Raw genomic sequence first — 13,936 nt, forward strand, 5'->3', positions numbered from 1 at the left:
TTGGATTGCTGCAAATTTTTTTTTTCCATTACATTGATGCTTCCTCCAACACCTTTCAAAAAGCTGCACAGCACAATATCCTACACCAAGAGTTCATTTCTGTACACTACGTTTTATATATTTTTATCCACTTGAATCTTTGAGCAATTTTTCATATTGCCTTGTAATCCCTCAAAAGTTTCTTGCCAAGTTGAGCAAGAACAGCAATAATCCCAGATGAATTACACCTGTAAATACATACAATAAAACTCTGATTCATTTATATTCCAGCGCATCAAAGGAGGATTCTGCACAGGGCTACCCAATACAAATAATTCAAATTTTTTGTAACCCATTATGAACACAAACCAACCGATTTTACATGGGTGGTTAATTCTGACGTTTGAACAGCACATGACACTTCCTAAGTCTTGGAGTTCATAGACTCTTTAATTAAATATTTACTAGCTATAGAACATTACATATATTCAATCCATATTTGCAAAACCCAGGATGCGCTTTGCAAAAGACATGATGGAGCATGAAGAAGACATCTAAGAAAAAGAATCCAGAGATGTGAGGTTTCTGTAGCTGAGGGCAGCAGAACGAACTGTGCACGCACCGCAAGTCTCAGCCAACACACTCCTGGCAAAAGGAGGGGGCTGCTGGACAAAAAAACTGTCTCAGCAAATTTTCTGTACCTTCAGGTTAGTCACTTTGCAGCATGTTTGGTAGTTTTCCATTTTAAACTTTTAACAGAGAGTCCAAAAAAGAGATTAGAGCTGTGCCCTGAAGGATTTTCAGATTTCTGATAATGCACAACCCTGACATATTAAACAACAGAAAACCCCATCTGTATCAATGAGAAGTTCAGTATTTATTGCCGTGCATGCTGACAGTACCACATTAAACGAGAAGGATATGGGCTTGATGTAGAAATTACTGAGAGTAACTCTATAGCTGTGTTATTCAGGAGGCAAGACTAGATTATGATAATAGACATTTTGGCCTTAGAATTTATGAAGCTATGAATATAAATAAGAATATGATTTACAGACCACGCTTTTTTCTGAAGTTTGTCATATATGGATGGCAAGAGTAGAAACTCAATCCCTCTCACTGAGAAAGAGCTCAGGAGAAGGACAAAATGCTACATAAAAATCTCTTATCTCAATAGTTTAACAAATTACACTGACTGGTTAGTTTACAAAACCAGTCTATATAGGTAAAGCTAAAAGCTTGATTCTCCTCTTACATGTACTGGATAATATTTGACAAAAATGTCCTGTAATACTCCAGCACAAAGGCAGATAGAAAACAAATCAAGGCAATGAGCCTGTATCTCCTAAGCTCTGATCACCATTAAATATTGCTTTAAGTCACTTACAGCTTTGTTGGATTCCTCGTCAGTCAGGCTTTTTATGACAACTTCCAAACTTGGATCTTCTTCGCCACTTGCAGGTTCAGTGCCACCATGATCCTGGTAGAAATGATTAGCAGTTTTTAAACAGGACTCTGACCTCAGCCACCACTTGAGCAGGTAAAGCACCTCTGCATTTGTGCAAAGGCTCGCTCTGTTCAGCATCACAAAATACCTCAATTCTGTGGCTTTCTGATGAATGAAACTTTTTACAAAAGGATATTTTACAGTAATTAATATATAATACACTTTGCTTCTGGTGGCTTCCCCACAGTATTACAGCACAGTGTAGTATTACCCTATCCTGTACTCCATGCAAAGGAGCAAGACCCTGTTTTAAGGCATATTTACAGTTTCTCACTTTCCATATTAAAATACCTTAAGATAAAGAGATATGATAAAGAAAATGAAAATAGTACATGGTAACTATGGCACCCTGATATTCTGTTACACTAGCCAGGCTGTTCAATATGATCTGACCAGTTTCATGTACAGCATATGTAACACACAATGTTAAGTATTTATTTGGTATTTCAAGATATAAAGCACAGTCAGTTTTGTTTTGCTTCATTTAAAGACGGGAACAGCTGGCAAAGGAAAGCAATGTAAATACAACAAGGGTATCTTTGGGTTATATTTATTTTATGGAATAAAAACATACTAGCTAGAAGTAAAAACCTGCATTTACTTATAAAAAAACCACAACGTAAATAGTAAGAACTTGTCATTAATGCATGAAACTCAACCCACAAGCATCTACCTCTGCTGGTAGAGTCTAATTACAGTCATTTGTCCACAGCACAGAATGTGCCTAAACAAAGCATCCTGGTTCATCCCAAATGCACAAATATTAAATAAAGCTGGGAACAAACGCAGGTATTAAAGAGTCAACAAAAATAAAATGAACTTGGGTTCTGTAAATTGTAGAGTAATTTGCAATCCACCAGCTGCACCTGGAACATGCTGCTTTTGTGGGGGAGGGAATGGAAAACCAATGCACTGTCCAAAAATTAGTCAGATCCAAACAAAAACTGGGCAGCTCTTGCACTGTTCAGCACTACCCCAGTATGGAAGGGTAATATAACCTGGAAAGTGATAGCAAGCATGCAAACAGGAGATTCATCCAACGTTACCTGGGTGCTTATTGAAATACCAAGAGTTCAGTTCACATGAATTTATCAATTTAAGGCAAGACCAAGCCCCAATTGAATTATAAAACATCTTTTGCTTTATTAGCTCAAATATAAATAGAATTAAAAAGCAACAGCAAGGCTAACCATGTACTTTATCTAGAAAATTTAGTTACACCATATCGAGATGTCAAAATGATAACAACGTGGTGACACCACATGGATTCATGGTACACGAGAGAGCAATCAGTCCACACTGGGGCTGAGGTAGAAACAATAATGAAGAAAAACACCAGGAAGATTATACACTAAGGAGGTTTTTGCGCTGGATGATTGCATGCTACAACACTGTGTACTAGAGCTCAGTGCTTGAACAGGCCCTGTCTGCTCCTCCAGGAAGAAACTAAGCAGGAATGAGAATCTGATGCTGGGGCACAGGACCAAGTGGGGGACCAGGGCTCTCAGGTAGGCTGGGATGGTCTTCAGGGGCTCTTGTCATGCAATCCATGCACACTGGCACCTCTTTTACCATAGCTAGTTGCTGGTCATCCCTACTTTGTTTTCAGAGATGCTGATGGGGAGAGTATTCAGGGGGAAAGAAGCTTAAAAAGTGGGAGCTTTTCCCTGGAAAATGCTCATTTTTTTTTTTTTTTTCCCCTGCAGGAGGAGGTTCACCTTGCTGGCAAAAGATCCTCATCACGACTACTCTAACCAGCTGAAAAAAGAGCAGAATAGGAGATGGCAAGGTTTTCATTTGGAGACTTCTCTTCCTCCTGTAGAGCAATAACTTGCTTAATACTTCTTGTTAATGCCATGCCAGCCCTTTGAGCAATGATGAGATCAATTAAAAAAAGAGACAGGGGAAAACATGCCCATTAGGTCACACTCCTACCCAACGCATTTTACTATTCAGGCTTTAATTAGACAAGGTGCTTGAATTTATAATGAACTGCTAATGATGATTAATCGATCTAATTTAGCAATCCCTAATTAAAAAAAAAAAAGGCACAAATCTTACCTCAATAGAAGAGTGGGAGCTGGAAGGCAATGGGAAAGGAGTAACAGCCATCTGGTTGACAGCATCCTCGCTTCTGCAAGACAAACAAATAGGAACACATTACACACTAAACCACCATGGCCAAACTTTTGAGTTGGTTTTGCCCATTAAGAAAATACTCTTACTACCATAAAAATTAACTGTTTCTTCCCAGGAGTTAAAGCTTAGAAAAGCATTTCACTTTTGCTTGTGTTCTTTGCTAGCAAACAGATTACAGCCCTTCTTGGGACCACAGGAGTTTCATCTGGGATGTACTGACATTGTATTCTTCGGAAATCTAATGTTGTGCGGATTATCAGAGGACACAGCTGGAATTTATGGTCCCTACACATCAACAGATGTGCTAATACTTCATTATCCTCTTCTAATAGTGTCTACATTTGTTAACTGCTTGTTTATAGTCTAATATGCACATTACTGAAATATAATAAGTTTCGATGCAGGAGATTGTTTTTTCTTTTCTGTTCATATTTGCTGTGGTCTTGTCTAAAAGACTAATGTAAAAACTTGGAAGAACTTCTAGAAAACAGATTAACATTGATTCCCCCTTCATATAAAGTGCATTATTTTTCAAAGATGCTTATTATGTATGGCATCTTTTCCCCTATCCTCTTTAAAATGCATTCCTAAGTTACCATCTGATTACTTTGTAACTTTCAAAAGCCTTTTTAAAAAAAAATTAAATAGCATTCTACTTTGCTAATGCTTTTCCTCAACTGCCCTTTAAAATTATTTGGCTTGTGAAATTCGCTTTGCCTTTTTTTGGCCTCTGTAAAACTCAACCTAGTAAAACAGGGTTTTAGTGACATTGTTTAAGGCAAATCTGAGGCATGTGAAAAAAATAATACTCCAAATTTTGCTTTCAAAACTGTACTGATACACCTCTTTATTTTGGGGGTGAACAAAAGCCAGAAATGTGAAGTAAACCCCATTTTGCTAAGGACTCAGTAATACCACAGAGCCAAAACAAGGCCAAGGAGGAACTGGCACCACGGCTGCTTTGCAGATACACAACTCGAGATGAAAGGAAACGACTCCTCGTGCAGTGGGTTTGAGTTCTGGTTTTATTTACCTTCCAGGTCACTGTAACACAAGCACAATTTTTTCCTCTTTAATTTCTGCAATAAAATATTAGACAAATGCATGCTTAAAAATATTTTATAGAAGTGCCTGGAAGAAAAAAATCCTCATTTTATCCCCTCACGAGTTAAACACATAAAGCTAGCATGTTATGATCGCTGCAAGACAACGCTGCTCTCAGTCACAGGCATTTGAAATGAGAAATTCTGCAGGCAAAGGTTGGTGAATTCATTTGCTTATCTTCAACCAAACAGCCCCACGGTTCAAAGGAATTGGTTTGTGTTTTGTACAGGCTCCCAGGCTCTGTTCTCGGCCCCGCTCACAGCAGAATCGACGCGAAGAGCAGAACCAGCGCGGCCCCCGACACACAAACACGTGCACAGGACCAAGGCACAAATATGAGGAATGCACAGAATCAAGCCCACGAATTTCAGCAGCATTTCGCAATTTCCAAGCGCACTTTATCCTGTAAGGCATATTAAGCAAGGGCATTTTTTCCCTCCTCTTATCTTCATGAGACATTGTTCTATTTATGTTGTTTTTCTAACCTCTAAGAATAAACCAGCGAATGTAAGGTGTCTAAGATACCTGGTAATTTTTACTTAACTAAAGAGGTTTTTTTCTGACAATAGTTCATATCAAACACAAACAGCGTGAAAACTCCCAGTACTTCTGTAGCTTGCAATGCACACTGCACACTTTGCCATTAGAAGCAAACTTGAAAATAAGAAGTTACGTATAAACCTTTGTAAGAAATATTCTAAAAATTGCTAGACAGAAGCTTCCTGATCTGCACAACAAATTGGGGTGCAATTAATTATACAAACTAGTTTCTATTTCATATATGCACACAAAATGGTTGTTGGGTTTTTTCTCCAATTATTGGGCAAACATTTTTATGCAGTTTTAAATCGACGGCCATTTTTATTCCAAGCAATAAAAAACCAAAAAAAACCCACTTACAGTAATTCTCTGGAAAAAATGCAAAAAAATAAAAAAACCCAAGGTTACGAAGTGTCACAACTTGTAATCTCCTGCTGCTAGGACTCGTACATATTTAAATACTTTAATGCTGCTTCAAAGAAGAATGCTTCAAAGCAGAATCAAAGTGGGAACATATTTTAAAGTGACAGATCTAATAATAAATTGCTCTTTCTGCTCTCCACTTCCATAAGTATCCTCAACAAAAACATGGATTTATTTACAATTAAAAGGAGCAATCGTTTTCTTTTGATGCAGGAGCAGACAGCTTAGAAGTCTGAACACTCTATTCAAATCACAGTGGCTGCAAATGAGCACTCAGCGTATTTGTCAATAGTTGCTACAGAACCACCTCCGAGAAAGCTGTTCTCAGTTACCAGTGCTCGATATTGCTGGAGGTTACGATGTCTAAACCCTTCGCAGTCAAGACACGGCTTCATACTCGCAAAAAACAACATACAATTTAATCTATGCAGCTGGGAGGCGCAGACGCTCCCCCTTTGTTATGTGCAGGAATGATAAAACATCCACCGATCATTCCAGCCCTTGTACTGGTTTGTGTGAGATGCTGGGACAACAGCTCAGCTCCTCACCCGGGCACCAGAGAGCTGTTCATATTCCATCAGCTACCTACAAACTGCATAGGGAAGGAATTCATCGCTCCTCCCACAAATACTTTTACTGCTTCAAACCTCTCAGGAGGAGTTTCTGAGTGAAAATGGGAATTAGACCTTGTGGGAGGTCATGGTGCCTACCGCTTGTACCAACATCACCAACTGCAGCTTGATGCTGCAGAAACAAGGACTTTCCTCATTGCAAAGAAACATGTACCTGGCAAAGACTCTTCGAAGTTTTGAAAACCCCATACTCTTTCAGATTTATTTCATTAGATTGCTGTACTTTACTACATTTGTCTTCCTTCCTAGTCTAAACTAGACCCCTGGACATTCCCCATCCTTTCTCGCTGACCAAAGAGAAGAACGTCTGATGTTTTTCTCCATCTAACAACTGCACCTCTGATGCAGTTATTATTGACTAATATAGAGTTATTGACTATTATAGAGTTATTATTGACTAATTATCAACTACCATAAACACTTAGCACAAAAAAAGCCTCCCCAAAACAACAACAAAACACTAAAGAGAGCAATATGCAATATTTTTTTTGTTGTTCATTTGCTCATCAACCTCAGATTTGTAATTCTTGAATTCAGGTTCCCTGCCTTCCTTTGAGTCCGTTGTCTGTTTTCCATTTTACTCGCTCTTACGTCTCTCAGGTTTGTGATGGTATAAACTCACTGTCACTTAACATTATGGAAATCCTTGCTGAGCATGTTGAATGAGATTCAGAACCTGTCTAAAGCTCAGCATCTTGCCTAAGATAGCCTCCAAACTTCTTCTGTGATCAGTGCAAATTCAAGACAAATCCCAAACCAGATCCACACAGAAGGTGTGATCCATCCATCCCAGCCCCTGAATGACATAACTTAGGACAGGATGAATTGAATTGCTCTTTGGAGGTTCCTGACAACTGCTCATTAATCACATGAGTCCAGATGATCTCTAGAGGTCTCAACTAAGGGAGATGAACCTCCTGCCAAGCTATCTGCAACTACGCACATCATCAACACTAAGAGCTCATTTGACAAGAGCTTTGTAAGGGGGTGTGGATGCTTTTTGGGAATACAAAGTACATCGGAAACTGTAGAAAAACCCAACAGGTTATATGCAGTTCCATGACATCTTAGGTGGAACGGTTCTGCAGACCAAGTGAATGAACAACGTTTGCCCGGTGACCCTTAGGACTCCCACTGAAAGAAAGATCAAGTCAGGATCTCCTATTATCTCATCTCTGTTTTCCTCTAGAGGTTGCGTTGGAAAACAGGAGCTGTGGGGAAGTTGCACCCTGAAAACACATGCTGAATTTTTCCTTCAGCTGGGTTGAGACACGACCTTCGTATTGTGAACCTTGAAAAAAATCTCTCCTATTAACACCAAGAACAGCCTCATTCTCCATTTCCCCTCCATCCACTCCGAACTACATGAGAGCCAAATGCATACAGATTATTTTAAATGAACAACTAATGTTCATATAAACTGCAGCTTAGGTCATCAAAGGTTTGAAAGAGCCTGAATTATCTAACTTCCTCAACTGTGCACTTGTTCCCACACGTGTATGACAGCACGGAGGAAACAGCTCTGAAGAAAACAGGAAAAGTTCCAACTTGCACATACAGTGTCTGGCAAGAACTTATTTTTAAAGCTTTCCCACATGAAAGAACTTACAGAATCAAAGCAAGCAAAAACAGAGTTTACACTTTTAAAATATGACCAATTATGTAAGCTAGAACAAACTTAGAGCAAAAATAATTTCTAAAGCATGACAGTGTTTGAGATTCTGGCATGTATCATACAATGTTACTTATAGAGGCTCTAAAAGAGCAAAGACAAAGTCACAACCGTGGGGAGCATTAAATGGCACCCAGAACCAGCCAACCCAGTCGCTGCCCTGGTTTTACTGGTCTTCAGAGCAGAAGGACCTCTGTCCTTTGCGTGTCACCATCAATAACAAGACACTACTGTTTACAATTCCACCTAGAAACAGAAGGAGGGGTCAGGTGAGAGATCTGTGGGCTTCACTGAGCAGCTACAACCCCTTCCCCAAAAAGCAATAATAATGAAAGAAACGACTGTGGTGTGGGAGGACAACTGTGGACAGTGAACAGATGGTATTTAAATTAGCAAAATCCTACCCTACTTTATTCTTAAAGCATTTCTCATGTTTCATCACAGCACAAGACATTATTTTTTTTTTCAGGAATAAAGGTATACCAAAGAATGAATCACAGAATTGAATACAATGGGATGATGGTTTCAAATCAGCGGCATTCGCTTTGATTCAAGCATTCAAACTATATTTGATCTGCTTATTATACCAACGCTGAAACACCAAAACAGATTAAAGGCAGTTAACTGAGCATGGAAAAAACATTGAATTTGCTGAATCATAAAATTCTCACTGTAAAAGAGCATTCTGATATAAACTGGATTTCCTACTACAGATGTAAAATCTAATTACATTGTATTATTATGCATCTTAAAAGGATGGACTTATAACACATGAACAAAACCAACAGTGGATACAAAACCCATTCTGTATTGAGAACTAGGGCACACAGACTTCTACAAGAAATAAGTCCCTTCCTTAGATTCCTGTTGCTGGAGACTCAGACCAAGGAATACAAGACACAACTAAGACCTTCACACGCCCTACGGCCACTGAATTCCACCAGTGCTTCCACAGCAGAACTCCTTGAAAATTTGCAGGCAAACTATTATTTATTTCTGATATTCAGAAATCAAAAAGACAACTCGTATTTGTCACAGTAGCTTGGAAGTTAGTGCAGCAGCTGTAAGACTTTGAGGTCAGATACAACCTGGCTGGACATTAATCAGAGGAAGCACTTGGAGCGAGCCTTTTCATGGCAGGAAAATCTTGCCGTGCTCGGGTAATGGGTTATGGGTTTGTTTGTTTGTTAAAGTGGGTGAGCAGGTTAAATGCTTTCAAATTTGTTACTGTAGAAGGCTACGAAGCACGAGATGCACTGAATCTTTAAAAAAAAAAAAAAAAGTGACACTATAACTGCAAATCTTTTAGATGCTATTAAAAGCTCATGTAATTAATGAGACCACTGGGAAACTGTGCTGTGTTAAGACCTATATTTTGGAATGTGGCCAAAATCAACTGTTTTAAATAATCATTGTCAACTTAATTGAGGAAAAGATGCTTATAAACCAGGGTGAGAAGCCTTCAAATGTAAGGGGATGTCTATGATTCTCACAACACTTACTGCACTGCATCTCATCAGCAAAAATTCCAGGAAAGGGTGGGGATGCAATTGTAACACCACCTGGCTGTAAAAAAGAAGTGTGAATGGATTTTTACGGCGCAGACCGTAAGTTAGGATTTTAGTAAAAAGTCAAAAAAGTTGAGGATGCTTTCTGTTCCACAGTCCTGAGGGAACTGAAGATGAAGTTGCTGAGCCACTATTCATCATATTTGAGAAGTCATGGCAGTCTGGTGAGGTTCGAACTGACTGCAACAGGGGAAACATAACCCTCATTTTTATAAAGGGAAAAAAGGAAGAGTCAGGGAATCACAGGACAGTCAGTCTCACCTCCGTGCCCAGCAAGATTAGGGAGTGGTTCCTCCTGGAAGCTACACTGAGGCACATGGAAAATAAGGAGGTGATTCACAGAATGTCCTGAGTTGGAAGGGACCCACAATGATCATCGAGTCCCACTCCTGTCCCTGCACAGGACAACCCCACAGTTCACACCATGTGTCTGAGGACGTTGTCCAGTCTCTTCTTGAACACTGTCAGGCTTGGGGCCGTGACACCTCCCTGGGGAGCCTGTTCCAGTGTCCAGCACCCTCTGGGTGAAGAACCTTTTCCTAATGCCCAACCTGAACCTCCCCTGGCACATCTTCCTGCCATTCCCTCAGGTTCTGACTGGTGACAGCCAGCATAGCTTCACTAACGGCAAATCATACTTGACAAATCTGGTGGCTTTCTGCGACAGGGTTATAGTGTTGGTGGATAAGGGAAGACTGACGGATGTAATCTACCTGGACCTGTCTCTAAATTGAAGACGTGGATTCGGTGGATGTACCACCAGGTGGACAGGGAATTGGCTGGATGGCCGCACTCAAAGAATCAATGACTTGATGTCCGAGTGGAGACCAGTGACAAGTGGTGTTCCTCAGGGATTGGTATTGGAACTGGCACTGTTTAACACTGTCGGTGACATCGATGGTGGGATCAAGTGCACCCTCAGCAAGTTTGGAGGTGACACCAACCTGTGTGGTGGGGTCAACACACTGGAGGGAAGGGATCCATCCAGAGAGTCCCTGACAGGCTGGAGAGGTAGGCCTGTGTGAACCTCATGAAGTTCAGCAAGGCCAAGTGCAAGGTCCTGCACTTGGGCAATGCCAAGCACAAATACAGGCTGGGTGGAGAATGGATGGAGAGCAGCCTTGCATAGAAAGACTGGGGGTACTGGTGGATGAAAAGCTGGACATGACCCAGCAATGTGTGTTTGCAGCTGAGAACACCAATTGTATCCTGAGCTGCATCAAAAGATGATCCTGCCCCTCTGCTCCGCTTCGGCAAGATCCCATTGCAGCTCTGGGGCTCCCAACACAAGAAGGACGTGGACCTGTTGGAACTAGTCCAGAGGAGGCCACAAAGATGATCAGAGGGCTGGAGCAGCTCTGCTATGAGGACAGGCTGAGAGAGTTGGGGTTGTTCAGCCTGGAGAAGAGAAGCTCCAAGGAGACCTTATTGTAGCCTTTCAGTACCTGAAAGGGACCTACGAGAAAGCTGAAGACAGAGTTTTTACAATACCATGTAGTGATAGGACAAGGTATAATGGCTTTAAACTGAAAGAGGGGAGATTTAGATTAGATATAAGGACGAAATTCTTCCCCATGAGAGTGGTGAGGCCCTGTAACAGGCTGCCCAGAGCAGCTGTGGATGCCCCGTCCCTGGGAATGTTCCAGGCCAGGCTGGATGGGGCTCTGAGCAACCTGGTCTAGTGGAAGGTGGCCCTGCCCCTGGTATGGGGGTTGGAACTAGATGATCTTTAAGGTCCCTTCCAACCGAAACCATTCCATGATTCTTTATTTTTTCCTAGAAAAAAATAAATTCAGGCCCAACAAACTCCGAGTTATTTAACGACAGATACTACAGTTCTCACGGAAAGGCTCTTCGGTGCCCAGGAATTTCTGAGCTTCTCTCGTAACTGATCAAAGAGTTTATGGAAACATCCCCCTGCCCTGCACATGAACCAAAACACCAGAAATAAGAAAACCTTGATGCCATTTCCTGCTTCAAAGTGTGAAGCAGCATGCTTATCACTGCACATCCTTCATCTGAGGAAAATAACACCTCAGGATATCAAACAGGGCACTTTGTAGTAATAGCCCAAGAGTCCCAACAGTTCTGCTTTTATGTCCTAGGTCAGCTCAGTCAGGTATGCAGGAACATTTTAGGCTACAGAATGATGTGTTTCTGGAAAACGATAACATACTCACGCCTTTCACTGGTGAAATCAGAATATTAGTACCTTCACACACAAGAAGACCAAATCCATGTCACAACTTGCATTATTTTGCTATGGTGAGCTGTAGCCTCTTCTCACTGTGTGCTCCAGGATACATATTGGCTGAGTTATCCTTCTACCTTTAAAAGCAATTGCATGGGTAACAGCGCTCAGGAGGAGGAAAGTAATATTTCTGTTGCAACTGGTTCCTCCTCATTTTCAAAGTATAACAAATGTAATGGTATCCTGATCTTTCCACATCATTAGAGCCCAGAGGACTGTATCTAAAACCAGCCAAGCGGCAAAGCTACCAGGAGAGGCGAGTCTGCTACACTCAGCGCTTTGTTCTCAGCTGGAAAAGCGAGTGCATGTGCACATACGGGATGGATGGAGATTCAAGACGCCTGTTGCTGCTCTCATTTGCTACAGCTTGCACCACAATGCATTAAATAGTGGCATTTCAATACTCCTGTTTTATATAAGTAAGTTGATAAAGCAAGAAAAGGTTTTTCTACCAAACCACACCGTGGACAAGACTTCTGGGACTGGCACAGTCTTTTGGTTTGCATTTTCAGTCAATCATGTCCACTGGCTTTATGGTCTAAGGTGTAGGAATGGGAAGACCCAAAACAGAATGGGCTCATGGAACAGAGTTTGCGATGAGAAAACTGTTCTCATCTCTCCTTAAAATTCACCTCTAAGACAGACAGTTTAATTCAGCTTTGCTAAAATTTTGGAACATCTCTCTTACTATGGGAAGTTGACCATACATCACAAAGAAGGTGACATTGGTTTCCTCCCTGTGTTAGAGGCAGCGCTCTAGTTACTAACAACATTCTCTCAGTGGGAGAATTTCTTTTCATTGCTGTTCAAATGGCTGCTCAGGTCAAGCGAACAGACCCATCAGTTGTCAGTGTGACGAGAGCAGCAACAAGACGTGTGCTCTTGGGAAGTGTGAAGACATAAGTTTACAACTTCAGCAGCAGCATTTAAAAATGGAAACTTTTTTCCCAAGCTCTAGAGACAAGATTTATCCAATGATATTTCCAGTATCTACGAATTATGATCATTAATTCAACTTTTTGCCTTGAAATTCTGCATGGACTATTTGACAGGGGGAACTGTGGTGAAGAACTTACATGGCCTTTATGTCTTAAACACGATACAAAATAAGCACCAAGGATTTCCAATCCATGAGGAACATGAACTAATATGTACACTTCATCGCAGCTCTGCGGAGCAAAGCGCTCGGTGCTGCAGGGCACATTGGAAGAAGCCTGGCAGCGTTAATTAAAACCAGCGCTGGGTTTTGGTTTCCTAAGCTGTGGTTCTGCCTCTGGAGCTTCCACCCAGATGCATTTTCCACATACAATTAAGTAATGGTGAGTGAGTTGTTGTACATGACGTTTAATTTTCAATAGCTGGGGAAAGTAACGCGGGAGCTGCAGGCAAAATCATTAATCTCCTCCAGATCCTCTGTGCTGCCAAGCACAGCATCTCATTCCTCATGGTGCTAATGCTGCTCTTCCATCACTTCTGTGTACGCTGTACCAGACAGAGCCATGCAAGGAAACGTACACACTTATATGCATTCACCCACAGATTAGGACATTGTTCACAGCTAAGCCTGTGTGAGAAAAGAATATAAAACAATATCAAGTATGATATATCTGCTGGTGGGAAGATCACATTACGAAACAGCATGGGTATCAGGGCCCAATGAAAGTCACAGCTGGCATAGATGCATTTATGAAATTCTAATTTATTAGAGTATGTATGAGTTTTGGGAAAGAGGCAGCTTCTTCCTAGACCTCCTGCTCAGGATCACAAGAGTTACACTTCCCAAACTACAGAGTGACTGCATGGCGGCGTCATTCACTCACATACAGACTAAGAAGAAACTTTTCCACGCTTGGAGAAAAAGAAAAGATGCCCACATGTAATTCTTATGCAGACAAAAGGTTCTTTTAGTATATTCCCTCCTACATCAGCCATCCCAGCACTCCTTGTCAAAGCCAGGTTCCCCCCCTGTAAAAATAAGCCTTAGCTCACCTTTTAAATCCTCTTTTGATGCCCACACAAAGGTGTCCTTCACACCCCCACCCAGCTCATGCTCCATGTGCTCCATCCGCATCCCCATTTTCACTCCCTCCTGCCCACCCTGTCCTCATGCTAGCAGAACCA

General features: G+C 41.2%; 1 protein-coding gene across 7 annotated transcripts in view; it reads right to left on the reverse strand.

The window, feature by feature from the left end:
• Positions 1-13,936, reverse strand: part of PATJ (PATJ crumbs cell polarity complex component) — a 149,032-nt gene that overhangs the window by 36,124 nt on the left and 98,972 nt on the right. For all 7 annotated transcript variants that reach the window (XM_065070904.1, XM_065070899.1, XM_065070902.1 and 4 more), the window contains 2 exons: positions 3,548-3,620; positions 1,367-1,459 (listed from right to left, as the gene is read on the reverse strand). In XM_065070904.1, the coding sequence (XP_064926976.1) occupies positions 1,367-1,459; positions 3,548-3,620 (166 nt within the window). The remainder of the gene's footprint in view (positions 1-1,366; positions 1,460-3,547; positions 3,621-13,936) is intronic.

This window comes from Columba livia, chromosome 8 (genome assembly GCF_036013475.1).
Source record: "Columba livia isolate bColLiv1 breed racing homer chromosome 8, bColLiv1.pat.W.v2, whole genome shotgun sequence".
Taxonomy (NCBI): Eukaryota; Metazoa; Chordata; class Aves; order Columbiformes; family Columbidae; genus Columba; species Columba livia.